Source organism: Neopelma chrysocephalum, unplaced genomic scaffold (genome assembly GCF_003984885.1).
Source record: "Neopelma chrysocephalum unplaced genomic scaffold, ASM398488v2 Primary Assembly neopelma1_252, whole genome shotgun sequence".
NCBI lineage: Eukaryota > Metazoa > Chordata > Aves > Passeriformes > Pipridae > Neopelma > Neopelma chrysocephalum.
The window spans coordinates 1,174,895-1,196,377 of NW_020897914.1; the positions used below are offsets into that span (position 1 = coordinate 1,174,895).

The 21,483-nt window shown below is 54.3% G+C and overlaps 3 protein-coding genes across 6 annotated transcripts in view; 2 read left to right on the plus strand and 1 right to left on the minus strand.

Annotated features, from left to right (window-relative positions):
• The window catches only part of WDR53 (WD repeat domain 53), a 10,461-nt gene extending 10,173 nt beyond the window's left edge, over nt 1-288 (minus strand). Inside the window, exon 1 of the mRNA XM_027703936.1 lies at nt 183-288. The gene's annotated coding sequence lies outside the window, so the exon portion shown is untranslated. The remainder of the gene's footprint in view (nt 1-182) is intronic.
• Nucleotides 19-5,221, plus strand: FBXO45 (F-box protein 45). Its single transcript, XM_027703939.1, has 3 exons — nt 19-350; nt 665-1,021; nt 2,696-5,221. The coding sequence occupies exons 1-3, from the start codon at nt 81-83 to the stop codon at nt 2,879-2,881; spliced, it is 813 nt and encodes a 270-aa protein (XP_027559740.1). The 5' UTR covers nt 19-80; the 3' UTR covers nt 2,882-5,221.
• A 46-nt stretch (nt 5,222-5,267) lies between these two features.
• On the plus strand, nt 5,268-20,596 carry NRROS (negative regulator of reactive oxygen species). Of its 4 annotated transcripts, XR_003537373.1 has the most exons (6): nt 5,268-5,363; nt 11,582-11,667; nt 12,670-13,213; nt 15,749-15,872; nt 16,103-18,434; nt 20,219-20,596. XR_003537373.1 is itself a non-coding variant. In XM_027703931.1 (5 exons), the coding sequence occupies exons 4-5, from the start codon at nt 15,765-15,767 to the stop codon at nt 18,068-18,070; spliced, it is 2,076 nt and encodes a 691-aa protein (XP_027559732.1). In that variant the 5' UTR covers nt 5,268-5,363; nt 11,582-11,667; nt 12,670-13,213; nt 15,749-15,764; the 3' UTR covers nt 18,071-18,465. The 4 variants fall into 4 exon arrangements, 3 of the variants coding, with proteins under 3 accessions (XP_027559732.1, XP_027559733.1, XP_027559734.1); XM_027703931.1 differs by lacking the exon at nt 20,219-20,596 and having other exon boundaries at nt 16,103-18,465; XM_027703932.1 differs by lacking the exon at nt 20,219-20,596 and having other exon boundaries at nt 12,670-12,867; nt 16,103-18,465.
• Nucleotides 20,597-21,483: the final 887 nt, after the last annotated feature.

Below are 21,483 nucleotides of genomic sequence, written 5' to 3' on the forward strand. Positions count from 1 at the left end.
CGCGGTGCCACAGAGGCCTCGGCGGCCCCGGCCCCGCCGACACCGGGCGGGCGAGGGGAGCGCGGGGGGCGGGGGGGGCGATGGCGGCGGGGCCCGGGCCCGGCCCCGGCCCCGGGGCGGCGGCGTGGGGAGGGCCGGGCTGGCGGCTGCCGGGGCGGGTGCTGGAGCTCGTGTTCTCGTACCTGGAGCTGCGGGAGCTGCGGAGCTGCGCGCTGGTCTGCAAGCTGTGGCACCGCGTCCTGCACGGCGACGAGAACAGCGAGGTGTGGCGCAGCCTGGCCGCCCGCTGCCTGGCCGAGGAGGCCCTGCGCACCGACATCCTCTGCAACGTGCCCACCTACAAGGGCAAGGTGAGGCCGGGACCCTCGACCCGCGGGGACACCCCCCCAGAGCCGCCCAGCGACCCCCCGGGCGCCTGGGGACGCCCCCACAGCCCCTCGGCCCACTCGCCACTGGAAACCAAGGGGGGCTGGAAAACGCTGCAGGGTTTTATGTCGTAGAGCCACAGAGGGGTTTGGCTTGGAAGGGTTGAAAGCCCATCTCGTTTGGGTTGAAAGCTCATCTGGTTCCCGGCCCCTGCCGCGGGCAGGGACACCTTCCACTAGACCAGGCTGCTCCACGTCCCGTCCATCTCCCCCACCACCCTCCTTTTCTTCTCCGCCAGGTCCGTGCCTTCCACCACGCCTTCAGCACCAACGACTGCTCGAGGAACGTCTACATCAAGAAAAACGGCTTCACGCTGCACCGCAACCCCATCGCGCAGAGCACGGACGGGGCGCGCACCAAGATCGGCTTCAGCGAGGGCCGGCACGCCTGGGAGGTGTGGTGGGAGGGCCCGCTGGGCACCGTGGCCGTCATCGGCATCGCCACCAAGCGCGCGGCCATGCAGTGCCAGGGCTACGTGGCCCTGCTGGGCAGCGACGACCAGAGTTGGGGCTGGAACCTGGTGGACAATAACTTGCTGCATAACGGGGAGGTGAACGGCAGCTTCCCCCAGTGCAATAACGCGCCCAAGTACCAGGTGAGGGGGCTTGGCGCGGGTCTGGTGGGTGCTGGCTGTTCCTCCCCTGTCCTGGCCGTTCCTCGGGTGTCCTGGCTGGCTGCCGAATTGCTTCTAAATGCCCACTTAAGGGTCTCTGTGCCCCCCTTGCAGAAGGCAGATGATTCTGCCTTGTGAGCCCTTTCCCCCTTGGTTTACTGCTTCCGCAGGCTACACCTGTCTGGTGTTCAGTGCACCTGACCCTGGGTTGTTTCCACACTTTAATCTCAAACACTGAGTGTGAAGCGTGTGCCGTGCGTGTCTGCTTACACACCGTGTTGCTTTTTGGAGTAAAAGCTGAAAAGACTGTTGTAGCCTCATGAAGCAGTGACTTGCCCCACAGCAGGGTGAGTGTCTGAGCTGTTTTCCCCCTTTGTTGTTGTCTGGCAGGGTGAGCTGAGGTTAGTGCTTAGGTAAGAGTCTTCCTGCAGCAGTGCTGAGTGCTGCGTTTGCTGGCTGGCTGCCTTCCCGTGGGTGACATCCCTTGGCTGGGACGTGATGTTCAGATAACTTCAGGGTATTAAAGAGCAAATGCTATCCCACCTTTCTGTCCTTAGGGAAGTGCTTGTCTTTGTCGTTCTGCCTGCTCACCCAACTGCGTTTTGACTGCTGGGTTTGCTCGTGTTACAGCTTAAACTGGATGCATTGTCATTTCCATCTCATAATCACGAAATCGTGGAATGGTTTGGGTTGGAAGGGACTCTAAAAATCATCTAGTCCAGCCCTCAGTGCTGTGGCTTTGCACTGGCTTATGTTTCACTTGTGGATGAAGATCTGTGTAGCAACTTGCATCTGATATTCCTAAATTTCATGTGAAAGTTAAAATCGGCAATCCTTTGGCGTATTTTGTGTTTATTAGGGCATGTGCAGTGATCTGCTCATAGAAAACATATTTAAAGGGAAGACAAAAGTGTGTCAGTGTTGGTTGGAAGAAAAATCTGTTGGCTGGAAGAAATCCCCAGCACTGGGGCTGCTTGGAGAAGAGTCAGGAGTTTGTGCGGCGCCTGCTGTGCTTGTGGCTGCCCTCTGGGACTTGTATTGATGTCTGAAATAACCCAGAGAGCTCTGTGCCTGCCTGGATCAGAGTCTCCTGCTGAGATCCGTGTTGGTTTCACTCGTGTGTGTATATACTCTCGGGTTTTCATGGTTATTTTACCTTTTGTAGTGAAATTTCCCTCAGCCTTGGTGAGGAAACACCTCTGTCAGCCACAGCACCTGCATATCAGTCTATTCTGGGATTTTTTTGTAGGTGGCACTTGCCTTTCTTAAAAAATGCATTGTCTTTAAAATTGCTCCTCACAAAGGAGAAGCTGCTCAGCGATAGCAGCAGCTGAACACAGAGTTCAGGTTTCCAGAGCACCAGGCACTCTGTGCTTGCTCTCAGTGCTCTCACACGTTTGTATGAGAAGGGTCATGTTTATTATCATAAGTAGGTGGTGGGTACAGGCTGCCCGGCTTCAGAGGCACTCGGATCATGGTGAATTTGAGTGAAATTGGGAAATTCTCATTGTTAAAGCAATAAAGCATGAGAAGCAGGAAAGCCTTGCTTTAAAATTCTCTGCTGTGTTGCACTTTGCATTATTTTTATCTCCATCTGAACATGCTGACTCTTTCTGTGTGTTATTTTTATTCCACTTCTCCTGTCCCTGTTTCCAGATAGGCGAAAGGATCCGAGTTATCCTGGACATGGAAGACAAAACGTTAGCGTTTGAGAGGGGCTATGAGTTCCTGGGAGTTGCCTTCAGAGGACTGCCAAAAGTTTGCCTGTATCCAGCAGTGTCTGCTGTGTATGGTAACACAGAAGTGACTTTGGTCTACCTGGGAAAACCTCTGGATGGATGATGTGGATTGTTTCGTTGGGACGTCAAGATGTGGATGATTGGGAGGAGAAATCTGCATGTTGGTTAGAGGGAAACGTGTATTAGAGGAAAAAAAAAACAACAAAAAAGCGTGGGTGTGTGTCCAAGAACCATCGAGGGAACCACACCGGGTTTGGAAACAGAGGACCAGCCATACATCAGGAATTGTGTTACATTTCCTATTTCTACCAGGCCAGAAAAATCCTCAGGGCTGCAGTTGGTTGAGTGGGAAGCTGACACATGCATGTTGCAACAGATTTCATTGCTAAGATGGCAGTGTGACCTCAGACATTTCAGAAAGGACTTGAGACAAAACTGCTTGAGGAAATTACTCCGAGATTTGTAAGTGGTGTGTTTTGTGAGAGACTCCCATTTCCAAACTGCTTGTTCCTTCCTTCCTTCCCTCCTCGGGGCCAGCGTGGGGGCCGGAGCAGAGCGGGGCTGCTGGGGGTGTTCCCAATTTTTAATGTACTGAGAGGCAGGGTCTGTGTAACTGCCCTTCTCCAGTGTAACGACACAACACGTGGGCAGCTATTTTTAAGTGTATTTTAAGGGTTGTATATACAGAACACGTTGAAAAGAACAGTTAAAAGGAAGGGTTTGCCTTTATTCTAACTGGAACATAATTTCTTAAAGGGAAAAAAAATCACCCCACTCGGTGACATCAGAACACACACCTGGGGCAGGTGTCCAGCGTTCGTGTCAGTGCCCTTCTGTTGTATCCTAATGTGTTTTGGGATGCTCTTGTGGAGTATGGTGCTACTTTGGGTCGTTTCCTGTGAAAGTTTCCATGGCTTCTGTGACAGGCTTGTCCTCTGTAAGAAACACAACACGTTTCCTTTCACCAAAACTTGCACTCCCCTTGGGAAAGGAAGGCTCGGCACAGCACTGAGCTTGCCTTCCTTTCCACATCAAAACCACCAACTTTTAAAAGCATTCTTACACTTTCTAATCACTGTTGCAAAGTGTTTCAAGGTAATGAGGAAGGAGCATTCAGTTTCTGCATCCAGACCTTGTTTTTGGCTTAAATGGCTTTATAAGACCTTAAGGCTTGGCTGAACCTTTCTTTAATTAAATAAAATCCCCCCAGTACCCGAATATTCACCTGCCCAGGAGGAGTAAAACTCTCACCAGCCCTTTGATGGGGATTCTGGATCATGTTCAATGTTTGGGCTCTTCACTTGCACCGGTTTTCTCAAAGCCAGGTACAGACCCTCAGGTGTGTCCCTGTGCTGGTATGTGCAGGCTGGGAAACTTCCAGGTGTAGTGAGGAGGGGCTCTCTGGTGAAACCACCTTGCTCTGAGGCTGGAAGGTCTATAGGGAGCTCCAGAAAGGCTCTCTCATGGGGCAGTAAAGCTGTGAGTCCCATGGCTGGGTCATGACTGGTTTCGTGCTGGTTGGCGTTTCCCAGAGCTGCCTGAGCTGTTTCAGAGCTGCTTTTCAGAGAGGGAGAAGGAGAAGGAAATGTTTATACAACCTCTTTTTTTTGCTTTTCTTGCACTGGAGAATGCCAATTGCTTAATGTCAGACACTGGCAACTCTCTCTGAGCATGGCAGAGGGAGGAATTCCCCTTAGCCTGTTGCTCATCCCCCCCAATTCCTCAAGGAGAGCAGTGCAAGGAGGTGAGTGAGGCTTTGCCCTTGGAGTGCTTTTTGCCTGGTAGATCACCAGGTTCTGCACTGGAACTGTGTGAGTCATTACCATTTAAAGGATTTTAAAGTATTTATTTGTTTTGTGTGTTCATTGCTGGAAGGCACTGTCGAGGTCTGTCCTCCTCCTGCCTCAGCCAGGACGGGCCCTGAGCGACGGAGGTGTTTTAGGTGGTGGTGAGAGCAGCTGAATAAAGGCTGTGGGATGGGCATCCCAGTGCCTCCAGGACAAATCTGTTACAAAGCATTGATTGTACTGGACTGTCAAGTCTGTATCTGCAGAGCAGAACCTTGGGGTGTGGAGTTGGGGATAAAGGAAACAAAACCCTGTCCAGTTTGGGAAAATAAATAGTCCCCGGGATGAATGTATTCTCAGTGCAGTCCTGAAAGACACAACCTCTGTGCTTGCCCATGATCCAGTTAGAGGCAAGGAAACCCTGAGAACTTCCGAGGAGTTTTAATCACCAATTCAGATTGATTTCCATTCTTCAGACTGCGTCTCACCCTCCAAATAATTTCCCTCTAAATAATTTCCCTCTAAATCAGAAATGCTGAAAGTTGAACATTCCTTAAGGGTGGGTTTGGGTGGACTCACTTATGTAAGATTATAACTTATTCCTGGAGACCAATGCTGGCTGTACAAAATATTAAAATAAACTCTGCTACCATTCAGAAGGATGTGTCGGTGTGGATTGTTGGGATGGCACCTGTGGAATCCCCCAGATGGGAAGAAGGGAGCTGCAGTTTGGTGCACGAGGAGGACGGAGGCGCTGGGACTGTGATTTGCTGTGTGACTGCTGGAAAATGGAGTCTGGTGAGTGGTTAACAAGGGATTGGAAACTCAGTGGTCTGAGAGCTGTGCTTGGGAAACTGCATCCTCTGAAACAGCTCAGCACTGGGGGAAAAGGCATTCCTGACTGCTGGAGGCCTCTGGATTGGGGTGGTGTGGTCACTGCTGCAGCCACACTGCTCTATTCAGGGGCCTCCTTCCCACGTCAGCTTCCTGCTGTCTCCTCAGCTTTCCCCATGGAAGTTCAATATTTCATGGTGCTTTTAGGAAGAAGTAGGTGATTTTAGGAAGAAGCAGGGGACTGTGTTGTGAGCTCTGAGGCACTTCCCAAACTTTCTGCATCAAGAATCTGTTTTTAAGCAGTAAATTTTGGCCGACATCCCTGTGAGCTCCTTCAGGAGCAGAGGGGTTTGATGCTTGCCAAGAAGGTGGATTCGCTTTTTTTTAGCCTGAGGTACTTCAGGGTCAGCTGAGCAGCTGTTTGAGGTATTTTTCTAACCCTGACAAGGGATTAACTGCTTTGGTCAGGGAGAATATCAACTGTTCACAGCCCCCATAACAGAAATCAGTCAAATTCACAGGTCTTGGCTTTGGAATCCTGCAGGACACCAGGATTTTGGGATAAGCAAGCATTTTGTCTATCATTTGAATAAACCCCAGAATTCCTTGTGATTTTAGTGTGCTGTGAAATGTGTTGGGAGCTGAGCAGTTGGTCATCTGCCCCCATCCCACCCCTCTGAGGAGGTGAGGAGCTTGGTGTGGCCACTAGTTTGGGGGCAGAGGCTGTTCTGGGCCTTGGTGGCAGCTCGTGCTGGCCCAAAGCCACTTGTGTGACTTCTCAGGTGCTGATGGCTGAACTGATAAATCAAGATGGAGCAGGAAACTCACCCTGGTAGGGCTATCTCCTGGAAAAGGGTGGGTTTTTTCCCCACTTGGAAACGCAGCAGTGAGTGTGCATTTCCAAGAGCCCCGAGTGCCTTCCCCCAGCAAACCCCACTCGTTTCTGTGCCCCCTGGTTGTGTCTCAGGTGACAAACCCAGGCAGGAGCAGATGGACCTGGTGGTGTGGGCTGAGCCTCTGCTCCTGGGATGCAGCTGTGCTCTTCCCTGCCTGCCTCGGAATCCGACAGTGAGAAATCCAACTTTCCTCCCTGCTTATCTGTGATCTACATTTCTAAACTCCCTGAGCACACGGGTGTGTTTCCAGATGGCTGCCTCTATTTTTTTTTTCTCCTGCCTCTATTTTTTTTTTCTCCTGCCTCTATTTTTTTTTTCTCCTCTTTCATTTTCCCTGGGATGATGACAGCAACGATGAGTTAAAATAAGGCTCAGCCTGATCATAGTCTGATCATGCAAAACTGATTTTCTCCAAGTATTTGAGATATGACCAGCCCTCAGTCATTCCTGAGCCTGTGTATTTCCATGCAGATGTTTCAGTCCTAAATCTTTACATGTTATAAATAGCTCTTAGATATATGTGGGTTTGGGGTTTTTTTTTTCATTTATATACAATGAAATCTACAGCCAGAAAGAAAGCAGCATTATTGAAACCTGCACTAAGGTCCTCTCTGAATTTACAAACCAGGTTTTTAAGGGGTTGGCAGTGGCTGTGTTTGATTCTCTGAGTGACAGAGGCCCACCTCGCAGCACAGTATGATGCATTTGAAACAAAAATGAATGAAGCAGTGAATGAACACAGAAATATTTTCCTGCAGTGCTGCTGAACCTGCTATTTCATCCCTTAAGCAGCTTTTTGTCTCCTGCTGGATGATGGTGTGTGACTTCTGAAGGAACTCTGCCACCTCCCCATGAGAGGGCAAAGCTACAGCACTGTGGGAACCTTGTGGAGCTTCCTAAGTGCTGTGCAAACTAAATGTTTAATATGGAACCTTCTCCCTTAGCATTTGCTTCCTGTCCTCCTGTCCTCCTCAAAAACCAAAACTAAAAACCCTCAATGGAAGTGGATGTTGGACATAGATTTTTTTTTTAAATTCACTCCTTTGTTTGAACCCTGGGTCCTGAAATTAGGCTCAGCAAATATTTGCATTTCAGAAAATGACTTTTAGTGACAGCAGACTGAGCCAAGGCTCTGAAATCACCTTAAAGGATTGACAGGGATTTGAGGCACTCAAAAAAATGTCACTTGCTATTCAAGTTCCACTCTTTCCCAGACTTGCTTTTCTTCCTCTCAGGCATTTATGATCAGGAAATAGTGATATCAGCAAAAACTTACTTAAAAAAATGTAATTGCAGCTGAAAGAAAAATCAGAATCACTGAAAAGGGATTTAAAAAATAAAAGTGGTTGTACATTATGAGTGTTGTTTGTTCTTCTGCAATTTTACCAGGTCAGGAATTGAATGGATTTTCCCTCCATGCCTGCACTGGCAGGTGTGGTGTGAGTTACCTGGAGTGGTTTCATGTCTGCCTGACTTATTTTTTCTTTTTAATCCTGAGCATCCCGTGCTTAGGAGAACTCAGCCTTATCCCATCACTTTCAAACAGCAATTTGAGAGAGTAAACTCTGCCAGCTCCAATCTGTGACTTTATAAAGTGCTGGACAAACCTGCCAGTGAGGAAATGGATGTTGGCCAAAGTGCTTTTTGTATCATATTCCAAATACTGCAGTGGTTAAAGCTTTTCATGGAGTCACACACTGGTTTGGGTTGGGAGGGTTGGGTTAAAGCTCATCCAGTTCCACCTCCTGCCATGGGGCAGGGACACCTCCCACTAGACCAGGCTGCTCAGCCTCTGCCACTTCCAAATCACCTTTGGGGTTTTTTTTTGTTGGTTTTTTGTTTGTTTTTTCTGTGCTCAGGTGACATCTGACATTGGGCACCTGAGCCCTTCCACGAGATTTTGTGCAAGAGCAGAGCTGGAGGGCGGGATCCCGCTTTGGAAGCAGCCAAGAAATTTTTATCTCAGTTTCAGCATATAATTTTATCTATTCCTGGAAAAATAACTGACAGGAGCAGAACTGGAGCAGAGCTGAAACATTAGTGGGACTCAGGAGAGTGTGCAGGATGGAAACCAGGTGTTTTTACATGTCCAGCTGGGATGTGGCTCATGTTTACTGGCAGCATGAGCTGCTCTTCCCGGCAGGAAAGCAGAGGGCAGGAGGGGAGGATCTGTGTATTGATCAAAGTGTCCGACTGAACTTCCCCCTCCTGCACTCCTGTGTGAAGCCAGGTCTCCAAACAGAGAGGTGAAAGTGCTTTGAGTCTCTCTCGGGTGCAGCTCCAGGGATGGGGTTTTGGGTACCAAAATGCCACCTTTGTGTTGGAGATTGTTTAAAAAACCCACAGCAACTTCTGTCCTGTCAGTTTTTCTGTTCTATGCAAGACCGAGGGTACGTCCTACGTGCAACAGGGTGCTCCAATCCCCAGGCCCCACAGACAGGCTTTTCTTTGTCACTCGTCCCCCAAGCACGCTGGAAAAGAGGGATGCTGAACTCCACAGCTGAAAACCTGGGAAAAGGTTGGAGTGTGAATTTGCTTCCAGAAGAGCTGCTCGTGAGATCAGGCTGCATTGCAGGGATGTTGGCCCTCCTGGCCAGAGTGGAAAGCCGGGTGGGATATGCTCAGCTCTGCACGGAGCTGAGAGAGTTTCACTTCCCTTTGCGTTCTTGACAGAATTACTCACTTCTCTTAGAAGCAGAACAGCAGCAGGAAGGGACTATATGGGGCTGCAGATGGGAGTAGTTTTTCTTGCCACAATTTGCATTGCTGAATGATGTCATAGCAGTGACTTGTCCAAACCTTCTCCTTCTGGTGACTTACAGCCTCTAGTCCTGAGAGTTTTGGGCTAAAAACTGACAGACAGGAGGTTTGGATTGGTTATTGGGCAGAAATTCTTCCCTGTGAGGGTGGTGAGGCCCTGGCACAGGTTGCCCAGAGAAGCTGTGGCTGCCCCATCCCTGGAAGTGTCCAAGGCCAGGTTGGACGGGGCTTGGAGCAACCTGGGCTAGTGGCAGGTGTCCCTGCCCGTGGCAGGGGGATGGAATGAGATGAGCTTTAAGGTTCCTCCCAACCCAAACCATTCCATGATTCTATGGTTAAAAACTTTGGTGAATGTGCTGGAGTAGATGGATCAAGGGATTTTACTGCTTTCAATAGTTTATTTTATGGTAGAGTGCAAAAATAAAGTCAGTTTATCCACATTTGGCAATCCTCTGGGAAAAACCTGGGCAACACTTTTGGGCGTAGCTGCAACCTAAGACCAAACTAGATGGAAGCAACCTGGTTGTGGGGCTGTTTGCAGCTCTTGAGGACATGTAGGAGGAAAATCACAGAAAGGTTTAGGTTAGAAGGGACCTTAAAGCCCATCCAGTCCCACCTCCCTGCGACGTGGAGAGACACCTTCCACTAGCCCGGGTTGCTCCAAGGCCCGTCCAGCCTGGCCTTGGACACTTCCAGGGATGGGACAGCCACAACTTCTCTGGGCATAAGGTCAGTGGCCTTGTCCAGCTTTGGGCACTTGCTTCTCCTGCAGATGCAGTTCTCGAGTGTCTCTGGAATGTCTCGGAACACAAGGGAGTGGATGCTCTTGGCTTCCAGTTGCTGCAGAAACACGAGGTTGCACTATTTCAGCATCCAGTGCATCCCAGTGCATGTTCTGCTCTGTGTGACCCAGATGCCATCCCGCTCTCCAAGGAGGTTTCCCTCGGCATCGTGGTGCTGGATCCTGTGCAGCCCCCAGGCCCGGCCGGGGCAGGGCAGGGGTGTGATGGCCACGCGTGCAGGCGAGCGGGGGAAACAAGATCCTGCTGTGGCTCTCCCCTCCCTGTCCCACTTCCTCCTCATTTACAGGCTGAGGAGGAAGAGCAGTGACCGCGGAGATGGAGCTGCCTGGGCTGGACCTGCCTGTGGGAAGGGAACCAGGGTGCAGCCTCACCCCCGGCACGGGGATCCGGGAAAGGGCTGTGGCTGAGCCGCCGACCAGTTCCCCTCTTCCCTTCCCACACGGCCCTGTGCCCCCAGGAATGTGGGTTTGCTTTCCGCTAAGACCTGTTCCTGCCTCTCTTCTGAGTCCCATAGAGGAACCTTTTAGAGACTGAAGGGTCAAAGACTTGCTGTGGTGTTTAGGTCCTGAACCAATGTCATCCAAGCCCAAAGGCCTCATTTTCCCAATTGTTTGTGCTGGGACTCACCTGGATCCCTGTGGGCTCGTTGCACATTGTCAGTCCTGGGGGGTTATTGCCTCCCCCCTCCTCCCTGAGCTCCCACAGCCCCAGTTCTTCAGATGTCAGCAGCCAGCGAGGGGCTGCAAAGGTGGGTAAGCAAGCCCAGTGCTCTGCTCAGAACAACCCAGAACTAATTCTGGGTTCAAAGAAGTCTTCTTTGAACCCCTCTTCCCATCAGAAAACCTGGCAAGAGCTAGGTGATTCCTGACAGCTGGGAATACAGGGAAGAAAGTCTTCCCTGTGAGGGGAGGGAGGCCCTGGCACAGGTTGCCCAGAGAAGCTGTGGCTGCCACATCCCTGGAAGTGTTCAAGGCCTGGTTGGATGGGCCTTGGAGCAACCTGGGCTAGTGGAAGGTGTCCCTGCCCATGGCAGAGGGTGGAACTGGATGGGCTTTAAAGCTCCCTTCAACCCAAACCATCCTGGGATTCTATAAGATGGGGGAGCAAAGCTGGGCTTGGCTGTGGCTAAATGTGTAACTGCAGAGCAGGAGAGAGCCAGGAGTGTGGGCAGCTGCTGGAAGGGGAGCAGCAGTGGGGTAGGGGAGTGAGCCTAGAGGAAGGTGCTGGGGCTCTGGGGGGTCCCAGGCACAGGAGTCACTGCAAAACCAGAGCCTGGAGCTTTAGTGACTGATGTCAGTGCCGGCACACGCCTCTCCTTGGACACCCAAGCGTGGCCAGGTAAAGCAGCAGGGAGGTGGTTTGGCTACAGCTGAGGGGGGAAGAAGATTTTGCAGCTGATTATAAATTGCTGAGTTTTGGCCCTTGGTTTCCCCTTGCAGGAACTACACCAAGGGGAGCTGTGCTTCCTGCAGAGCTCCCGTCCCACTGCAGCGCTGGGCTGGGGGAGCCCCTGCTCCTGTACATCGATTCATCTGTGCCATCCTGGGATGGGACACATCCCTAGCTATTCCCTGGGGATAAACTGGGTGGATTCCTGTGCAGAAATTCAGCCAGATGAAATTCCAGAGCTGTAGTTTAAAGTGTTCAGGCATCGAGCTGGCCATTTTAGCTTTTCCCTTTCGCCCGTGTAACAAATGATCTGTTTTCTTTTTTATGTTCATAGTTCATCTTAAATTAGAGGCAACTACTGCTACTGGCAGCTCCTGGGATACAGCAGACCTGGAGCTTCCCTTGTTTTGTGCAGAGCAGGTGATTAAATGAAATGAATTAAATTAATGATGCTTTGCACCATCCTCCCTTGCAGAGCCACTTGTTTAATTCTCTCCACTTCTCCATTCCAGTGGGAGTCAGGGAAGCCCATGGAGAAACATTTCTGTTTCACTATTCCCCCACTCACCAAGGCTGTGGTCCTGCTACTGAGTGACCCTTCTCCTGGAGCTTCCACTCTGGAATAAATCACGTTTCCTGCAGGAAAACATTGGTGCAGCAATGGGGCTGCTGTTTCCTGTTGCAGTTTCTCCTTTCCCAAGGGTCCTGTACTGGGTGCAGCATTCCAGGAGTAACTGGGAGCCTGCCCTCTTGTCACAACTTTTCTCTTGGTTTGTGCTTGACAATTTGAGGCTTGTTAAGGGAAAAAGATGGTTTGGAGGAAGAGGACGTGGGAGGAACAGAGGAAGTTCACTGGGTGTAAAACCATGTGGGGATTCCCAGTCCTCCCCTACAGCTGCAGGAATTGCAGCTGCTCTTGTAGACACAGCTCCAAGCAGCTGAATTTCCTTCAATTTAATCCACCTGTGCCATTGGGCTGGATTGGAGCTTCCTGAAGAGCTGGATGGAGCAGCAGGTCCTGGCAGCTCAGTCCCTGTCCCTTTACTGTGCTGATATTGAAAAATAAATTAAACCCCCATAAACCACACATCCAGTGTGAGGGCTGGGAGGTGGGGGGTGTGATGCTGCTGGGGAGGAAAAGGAGGGGACCGAGCAGCAGCTCTGGGACGTTTTCAGAACCACCCGGCTGCAGGATGTGGGGAAAGTGTGAAGTGCAGCACTGCTGCCAAACTGCCCCAGCACAGAGCCCTGGCCTGGGGCTGCTTTTGGGAACAGTGGGGTGGGTGAAACCTGGGTGGGTGCTGCAGGGACTCTCCCACCCCACGGTGCCCTCGCTGCCGGGGAGAGGGGGTTACGCTGCCCTGGCTCTGGGGATGGGCTGGGGGTGGAGCAGGGCATGAAACAAGTCGTTTTCTCTCCCAGTTCCTGCTGGGCCACAGGAGGAAGCTGGTCTGACCCTCAAGGCATCACCGTGTTTGGTGGCACCACAAGGAGGAATCTCACCAGAAGGTCTCCCAGGAGCCTCCAGATACAGTGAGTGGAGTATGGTCAGGGCTGAGGATGCTCAAGTTTTACAGCTCCAGGTGACTCTCTGCCAGCTCCCGCACCTCCAAGCACCAGGTGAGGGGTTTGGGCGAGGGCTGGGCTCGTGGCATGGTTTGGGATCAGCAGTTTATAACCATTGGCCACTCTCAGCCCTTCGTGTGCCCTTGAGCAATGCCATGGGAATTGTGCCCTGCTGCAGTTTCTGCCACTCCTGTTCACTTCTCTCTTCTCCTTCTTGATTTTTGTATGTCAAACTTCCTTGAAAATGGAGGAAATGAAACCACAGGGCTTTTTCACGAGTGACATGGGACAGCTCAGCCTTCTCCCAGAGAAGAAATTAAATTTAGGAGGAGGGCAAAAAAATTATCTCCCTGGTCATTTGTGTTGGCTGCAGGAGCTTGGGGGCCACGTGGTCTGGCAGGTGGGGGGGATCCCAGCTGAGATGTCCCTTGGGAAGGTCTTAGTGTGCCACAGTTCATCTCCCAGCTCTGCAGAATATCCCACTGGTGCCATGGAGCACATGGCATGTGGAGCATGGACACTGCAGAGCAGAACCTGCTGATCCCACTAGACAGGGTCCTGCTGCAGGGCTGGATCCCTCCTCCATAGTTCTGAACCCTTCCCCAGCTAGGTAGATCAATGCAAACTGTTTTCCTCCTCAGCAGCTGGATTTGGGGCTTTGGGGATGCGTGGAGACCTTGGGAGAAGGGAGGCATGGGATGGGGAGATAGAGAGCAGGAGTAGATGGGGATGAGGAGTAAGGGGACCTCCCTGCTCATATTGCCTTGGAAACATGGATCTTTGTTTCTTGGCAGCTGTGGGAAAAGCCAGTTCTGCTGAGTTTCCCATAGGGATCAGCACTCAGGAGTCCCTGTATCCAGATGGGTCTGACCTGTGCCCTGGGTGCTGGGTTTGCAGAAATCCTGAGCAGCCCCAGGAGACCCAAAGGACTGGGGGTGGGGAATCTGAGCATCCCAAATCTCACCTACACAATGTGAGGGGCTGGGCATGGGTGTCCCAAAGTGGGGACTCAACATCTGGGACATGTCCAACCTTGGCTTGGGATGCAACAGGAAATAACAGCCCCTTCTTCCCCCATGGGATGCACATCCCTCGGCTCCTGTCAAAGTCCCTGTGCTGGGCACTGGAGGCAAGCAGGGGCTGGAGAGGCACAATGGGAATAGGTTCCATGTAGGCTGGTGGCATTTCTCCACGCTGCAGAACCAGTGCCGTGGCTCCACGGACATCCCTTCAGTCGGTCCAAAACCCGAGCAGGGGTTCTGCTGCTGGAGCCGTGCAGAGGAGTCCCAATGCAAGGCTTGTCCCTGGGAGCAGCAGGACAGGCAGGAGCTGGTTCCCCCTGGCACCCCCTGGTTCCCTGCCCGGCCCCCGAGGTTCCTCCTTGCCGGGGAGCCGTGTGTGAGTGCGTGACCCCGGCTGCAAGTGCTGAGATCAGTAAGCGAGGAGCTCGGCCGCGCTCTCTGCCTCCATGTGACTGCAGTTTCCGTCGCTCCTTCCGCAAAGGCTATATTAGTGCTCAGCAACAGGGCGGGTGGGTCACACGCCCAGCGGGTCACCCCTGCCCCCGGCCCCGAGAGCCCCCCGAGCGCAGCCCAGGGGCCACTGGCCTCAGGATGGGCTGTGCCAAACCCTGCGCGCCGCCCCACGTGGTGAGTACCTGTCCCCCATACCTGTGCTGGGGGAAAACCCCAGCGGGGGTTTTTGGGGAGCCCTTGGTGGCACACAGCCTGCGGGTCTGTGGTGGCTGTGTGCCACCGGTGCCCACGCTTGAAGAGCTGTGGCTGCGTGGGCCGGTGCTGGGGCTGGTGTGAGGTGTGGGGAGCACCCTGGGTGCTCCTAGAGCTCTTGGATGTGGGCTCTGGTGTGGGGCTGCGGGCAGGGGTTTCCTGCCAGGGCTGCTGCCTGCTCTCCTGGCTGGGCAGGTGCCATCCCTGCAGCTCCAGGGAGGAGCGGGAGCATGGAGGTGCTCCTGGTGTTCGGAGAGGCCGAGAAAGGCTGGGCTGGGTGAAGGCAAGTGGGAGTTTCTGCAGAGGAGTTCAGGGGCCAGAGCCAAAGCTGCTGGTTTTTGGGTGCAGTGAGGACTCAGCAAGGTCCCTCTCCTGCTCCCTGCTGGGTATGAGCTGCTGCTGGAGACCAAGGGCTTGGGAGGGCAAAAGGTGCTGTGTGTCAGCTGCAGCTCGGAGAAGGGGGGCTTCCTCTGCATCCCCCTGATTAATAAATGCTGCTTTGATAAGGCACCAGCTCAATACTTTTGGCTGTCCCAAGGAAGGAGACAGCCCAGGACATGCCCCTGCTCTCTCTGTGCTGTGAGGCTCCAGCTGCAGGGCTGCCCAAGATAACCCCCCGTTTCTCCTTCAAGCAGTGGCAGTTCTGAAAGTGCTGTGTGCCGAGGCCTTGCTGAGCCCTCACTGCTCATTTGCCTGAGTTTCAGCTTTTCCCCAGATGCAAATGTCATCAGCTCCAGTCCCACCGAGTCAGCAATGGGGCAGGTTGTGCTGGAGAGCTTCCAATTCCCCGGGAGGGCCCTCGGCAGGGACAGGCGCTGGAGGGGCTCAGGGGGGACTGGGTCAGTGTCCCCTGGGGGAGCATTTGGTGCCAAGAGAGGGGACACAAGCCATGCCAGGGGGACTCCTCTGCTCGAGGGATGCAGTTCAGTGGCATTCACCAGCAGCTGTGCAGCTCTGATGGTGCCTTTCCCACATGTGCTGCCCCGTGCGGGGACCGAGCTGCCACCTCCCTGTCCCTGCTCTTCTCCTGCCCTCCAGGCTCAAACTGGGGGAGCCCCACGAGGGCTCCTGCTGGGGTGGGTGGGCTTGGTGCTGAGGCCCTTTGTCCCTTCTCCACAGGCAGCTCGTGGTGGCCCAGGTCACCTGTGCCTTTTGGGGTGAACAGTCTGCAGCTTCTGACCTCCTTGCTTCTGTTTCCATCTCCGCAGGAGTGCCGCCGCTGAGATGGAGGCCCCGCTCCCTGGTCTCTCCCTGCTTCTGGTCCTCCTAGCAGTGGGACGGGGAAGCGGGGCAGTTGCAGCCTGGGCACCACCTCCGGGTGGCTGTGAGCTCGTAAGTCCTCTCCTGTGAACCCTCACCCCTCTGACTGCTTGGTCCTGGCAAAGCCCAGGCACCTCAGCATCTCCAGACCTTCCCTATCTCAGCTACTGGCTTGGAGGGGACTGGGGTGCCAAGGTGCTAAACACAGAGCCACCTCCTCCATACTCACTTTGCTCCCCAAACTTCTCCCTCCTCATCTCCTGCCTCTCAGAATGGTGTTACAGATCCTCCTCTTGCTTTAGGTGCAGAGCACCATGGACTGCACTGGGAGATGGCTGAGCTCCATCCCAGGAAACCTTCGAGGTGATACCGAGGAGCTGTTGCTCGATGACAACACTATCCAGGTCCTGGGAAATGCCTCTCTGCTTCCATATACCCAGCTCTGCCATCTCAGTTTGACCAGGAACCGGCTGGAGCTCATCCAGCCCGGCGCCTTCCACAGCAGTCAAGGCCTCCAGGAGCTCTCCTTGTCAGACAACCTCCTCTTCACCAACTACTCGCTGACAGCAGCTGCTCTTTCTGCCTTGCAAGCCTTGAGGACACTGGATCTAGCTGGAAACCGCCTCACTGAGGACATGGTGTCGGTTCTGGTCTGGAACCTATCTTCCCTGGAGTCCCTGTCTGTGGCCAGGAATGTCATCATGAGACTGGACTCGTCCATCTTTACAAACCTGACACAGCTGCTGGAGCTGAACTTGGAGAAGAACTACATCTTTGAGATTGACGAAGCTTTCGAAGGGCTGCAGAGTCTGCAGAGGCTCAACATAGCTTACAACTACCTCCCGTGTCTGGTGGGGTTCGGCCTCACCCAGCTCAGGGTGCTCAACGTCAGCAACAACGTCATTGAGTGGTTTCTGGCTCTGGAAAGCGATGACCTCTTTGAGCTGGAGGTGCTGGACCTGTCCCACAACCGCCTGCTGTTCTTCCCCGTGCTGCCCCGGCAGAACAAGCTCCACTCCCTGCTGCTGCAGGACAACAGGATGAGCTTCTACCAGCGCCTCCCCAATGGCACGTCCCTGGCCAACGTCACCGTGCAGTTCCTCATCATTGATGGCAACTCCACCAACATCACGACGGTCAGGCTCTGGGATGAGCTCTGCTACAGCAACCTCTCCTCCCTGCGCCTGCTGGACATGAGCCAGAACCAGGTCTGGGGCCTGCCGGAGGGCTTCCTGGCCCAGATGCCCTCACTGACCCACCTGAAGCTCAACCAGAACTGCCTGGAGGCGTTTCACCTGTTGGAGGAGGGCCCCTTAGCCATGCTGACTGAGCTGGACCTCAGCCAGAACCGGCTGGTGGAGCTGGGGACAGAGGTGGGTGTCGGGGATGTCCTGCCCAACCTGAAGCTCTTCAACGTCAGTGCCAACAGGCTGCGGGCGCTTCCTCCCGGGGTTTTCACCCACACCAGGAAGATCACTACTGTGGACCTCAGCCACAACCAGGTTGACCTCTGTCCCCAGCCAGACGTTGCAGGTGAGGCGGAGAGTCCCCCCTGCATAGACATCAGGGGCGTGGAGACCTTGACCCACCTCTCCTTGGCCGGCTGTGGTCTGCGGGGGCTGGGCGGCCGCCCCTTCCAGGGAACGTCGCTGATCCACCTGGACCTCTCTGACAACTGCCAGGCGCTGTCTGGGGGCCTGGGGTGGCTGCAGGACCTTGCCCTGACGCTGCAGGTGCTGTCTCTGAGGAACACCAGCCTCTCCTCCACTGCCGTGGACTTCTCCACCCTGAACAGCCTCGTACGCTTGGACCTTTCGGGGAATTCCTTGACCGCCTTCCCCGCCTCACTGGGCGCCCTGGAGCTGCACGGCCTGGACCTGCGGGACAACTGCCTCCCGGCACTGCCGCCGGACACAGCGCGGACGCCGCTGGGGAGGAGCCTGCGGGAGCTCTACCTCAGCCGAAACCCCTACAACTGCTGCACGCTGGGCTGGTGGGACGCCCTGCAGCAGGTGGATGGGCTGCGCGTCCCCGACGGGCGGGAGGTGACCTGCAGCCACGGCTCCCAGGCGCTGAGCCCCGGCGCGCTGCCCGAGCCCGTCCTGCGGAGCTGCCGCTGGCAGACGGCCGACCTGGCGCTGCTCTACCTCGTGCTGGCTCTGCCCACCTGCCTGACGCTCCTGGTGGCCTTCGCTGTCGTCTTCCTCATGCTCAAGGAGAAGCTGCTGAAGATGCTGAAAAACCGGTGTGGGGTTTCCAGCCCTTACTGATGGCTGAGGAGGAGGAGGAGGAGGAGGAGGAGGAGGAGGAGAAGGAAGGGCTCAGGACAGGGAATGCGAGTGGGAGGTTGGCCGTTTACAGGATTACAGTTGATAACCCCTCCGAGGTGGGTGAGATGGAGATTTGATGGATGGAGGACACGGGGTGCTGGGTGAGCCCTAATGGTACCCAAAGGGTTCAGGGCTGTGTCCGGTGAAGGAGCCTGGGAATCCTCAAGGGACACGTCTTCAGCAGAAACCTTCGGCTGGTGTGGACAAGAGCTGAGCAGACACAACATCAAACACCTCTTGGCTGAAGGGACAGGTTGCCCAGAGAAGCTGTGGATGCCACATCCCTGGAAATGTCCAAGGCCAGGTTGGATGGGGCTTGGAGCAACCTGGGCTAGTGGAAGGTGTCCCTGCCCATGACAGGGAGGTGGAACCAGATGATTTTTTAAGGTCCCTTCCAACCCAAACCAGTCTGTGATTCTGTGACTGTTTTCTCCAGCACTGTTTCCCCTCCCCCCCCTTCAGGCAGTTCCTTTTATTTATTCCCACCTCAAAACATCCTCCAGATCTGCAAAGGGCCTCCACGAGGTGCCCCGGGCTGGAGCAGACATCACCCGGGTGCTGCAGAGAAGGGTCTCCGCAGCCTCAGCCTCCCACAGTGCTCTTGCGGGCACTGCAAACCCACAGGCAGCCCGGGGCGTGCACCCTGTGCGTGCACTGATAAGATGGGCGTTGTCAGCAGGACTGAAAGACACATTTTGGGGGGTTGTTTCTTTGGTAAGCCACAGTCCTGGTTAGAAAGTCCATTAAAAACAGCCCAAATGAAACGATGTGAAATATGGATTGAAAGGCAGGAGAGTAAATTATATCCCTGGTGATATTTTATCATGGACTTATTTTCTGCCAGCAGCGCTGGATTTAACATGCAAAGGAAGTAAGAGAAAGCCCTCCCCCTCATTGAGGAAGCCCTGCTCCGGTGGGTGTGGGGGGTTTCCTCCACCCAGCTCCGGTCGCAGCTCATACCATCCCTTCTGGAGCGGCAGCGCTACCTGGGGAAGTGCTGCTCTGTTCCTGGGAGAGTCTCTGTGGGGGAAGGAGAAGTGAGGGTGGTTTGTGCTAACTCAAAAGCCCTGCTGAGAACTGGAGCGGCTTTATTCCCTGGCCCTGTTGGGATTTTCCAGTGAAACATGTTTAAATGGGAACAGGGGGAGTGGGAAAGCAGCAGTGCCGTTGTGGGCATGCCGGGGGCACGTTCTTATGTGGGTGGGCTCCGCAGGGCGATGTGGGGTGTGCTGGGGACTCAAGCCCACTGGAGTTGTCCTGGGAGGTGGTGGAGGGAGATGCCCGGGCTGGTGTGGGGCTGGGAAGATGCCGGGGGCAGTGCGGGCAGCAGGAGCAGGGCAGCCCCCTCCCCAGCAGAGGTGTGGGACAGGGACTGGGGTCACGGGTGAGCCTGGTGTGGCCGATGGCTGTGCCGGGCTGGGAAGTGGCGCAGGTCGGACCCTGCCTGACATGCTGGCAGCTCCAATGGGACTGAGCACGGCCAAGGCTCTGGAACCCCACTGTCAGACCCCGCTCAGAAATGGCTGCTTTCTGGCCCTATTTTAGACTGAACTAGCCAAAACCAAACCAGGCCCCAGCTGGGGAATCCCTCAGCCTCTTTCAGCCCTTCTTTTGCCAGTAAGCTGCACCCCCGGGGGACAGCAATGACCTAAAAATACATCCCTGTGCTGTCTCCTGGCAGCATTCCAGTGTCTCCCTGCTGGCAGAGTGAGCAGGTGCCCCAGTCCCTGGGGGTGTTTTCCCCTGCTGTGGGTGCCAGGGCCAGCCTTGGATTGTGGATGGGCTCACTTCCCCCCCACCACAGCCAATGCTGCATCTCCTTTTGGAAGGGGGATGTGGGATGCAGCTGTGGGAACACATGCAGGGAGGAACCCGGGCACCTGGCACTGCCCAGGGCACGAATAAAGAGTGGGGGTTCTTGGCTCTATTGAGCTGATGGCAGGATAATCCACACTCCCCCATCACGTGCCTGGAAAGCTGAGGCTCACCTGGAGCTGGGATGTGCATGGGATGTCAGGGCAACAGGAGGAGATTCCACTTTCAGGGTGGTGGATGTCTTTACAAAGCTGCTCTCACCATCTTTGCAAGGTCATGGCGATAGGGAAGGCCCTCCATGACTGGAGAATCCAAGTGTCCCACCCAACTTCAGTAATGGCCAAAAGGACATCCCAGGGAGCAACTGGGCAGTCACCTTCACGTTGGGAAAACCACGGAGTATCCTTTGTTTGGAACACACCTCTAGAAGAGGGTGGCTGGGAGCAGTGAGCATGGATTGCTGAGGGTAACTTGTGCCTGCCTGACCTGCTTTCCTCTCAGGATGAAATGGGTGGATCTGTAGGCAAGGGGAAAGTAGTGGGTGCCATTTCCCTCCTTCAGCAAGGCTTTGGACACTGTCCCACAACATTCTTCATCCAAGTGTGGATGTCACAGTCTGGATGGATGGGCAGCCAGGCAGGTAAGGATCAGGTGGAAGATGAAGTACACAAGGTAGTGGTTAGTAGGAGGCTGGTGAGAAAACACCAGGGTCTCGTTTGGAATCTCCCCCGTTTCATCTTTGTCCATGACCTAAAGAAGGCTGTGGAGCACCTTTGTGCCAAGTTCACAGATGAGCCCAAACTGGGAGGACCAGCAGGGCTCCATCCTGAAGGACTGGTGTGGGCTGGAGGGACAGGCCAGCAGGAACCTCACGGTCCAGGGAGGTGATTACCCCCTCAACTGGGCACTGGTTAGGCCTCACTGAGCCCCCACTGTGAGGAGGGCCATGCCCAGGGACGGGGTGCAGCCACATCCTCCCAGCCCAGCCAGGACAACGCTGGGTGCAGGAGGGGTGTGCAGGAGTCCCCATGGCCCCCTCCCACTCAAGTGGGAAATCTTCCTCTGCTGTTCTGTTGCAGTCTTTGAGGCAAGGCCTGTGCCAGAGCCCCACACACCCCTTCCGGTCCTGGGAGAGCCGAGTCAGGCTTTAGATTTCTTTAATTTTGGCAAGTGAGGCACCAGCTTCCGTTTCTAACTGAAGACCCCCGTGGCCAAGTGTGAGCTCCCTCCTGCTCTGCAGTGATGGCACAGCACTGTGGTTTCACTGAGACCCGTTCCAGATTTTCCCAGCAGTGACTCCATCGTTTCAGTGTGTGGGAGGAGAGCTCCTCCAGCCCCAGCGCCTGCGCTGCCACAAGGCATCTTGCTGATAAATTTAACATGTTTTATTTAGTTTGTGGTTGCAAGAAGGAAGGCAGGAACTAGTCTGGGAGGCCATTTACAACTCCTCTGAGTTACCTCAGGCAGCAGCTCGGGATGAAGGCCCATCCCACCCACAGCCCTCACAGCTGCCTGGGTTTGGAAAGCTGAAACCCGGG

Excerpts from the sequence above, each read along its gene's own strand:
- NRROS (XM_027703931.1), top strand. The coding sequence starts at position 15,765 with ATGGAGGCCCCGCTCCCTGGTCTCTCCCTGCTTCTGGTCCTCCTAGCA. Across the intron at positions 15,873-16,102 it reads CTCCGGGTGGCTGTGAGCTC|GTGCAGAGCACCATGGACTG; the intron begins GTAAGTCCTCTC and ends CTCTTGCTTTAG.
- FBXO45 (XM_027703939.1), top strand. The coding sequence starts at position 81 with ATGGCGGCGGGGCCCGGGCCCGGCCCCGGCCCCGGGGCGGCGGCGTGG. Across the intron at positions 351-664 it reads TGCCCACCTACAAGGGCAAG|GTCCGTGCCTTCCACCACGC; the intron begins GTGAGGCCGGGA and ends CTTCTCCGCCAG. Across the intron at positions 1,022-2,695 it reads ATAACGCGCCCAAGTACCAG|ATAGGCGAAAGGATCCGAGT; the intron begins GTGAGGGGGCTT and ends CCCTGTTTCCAG.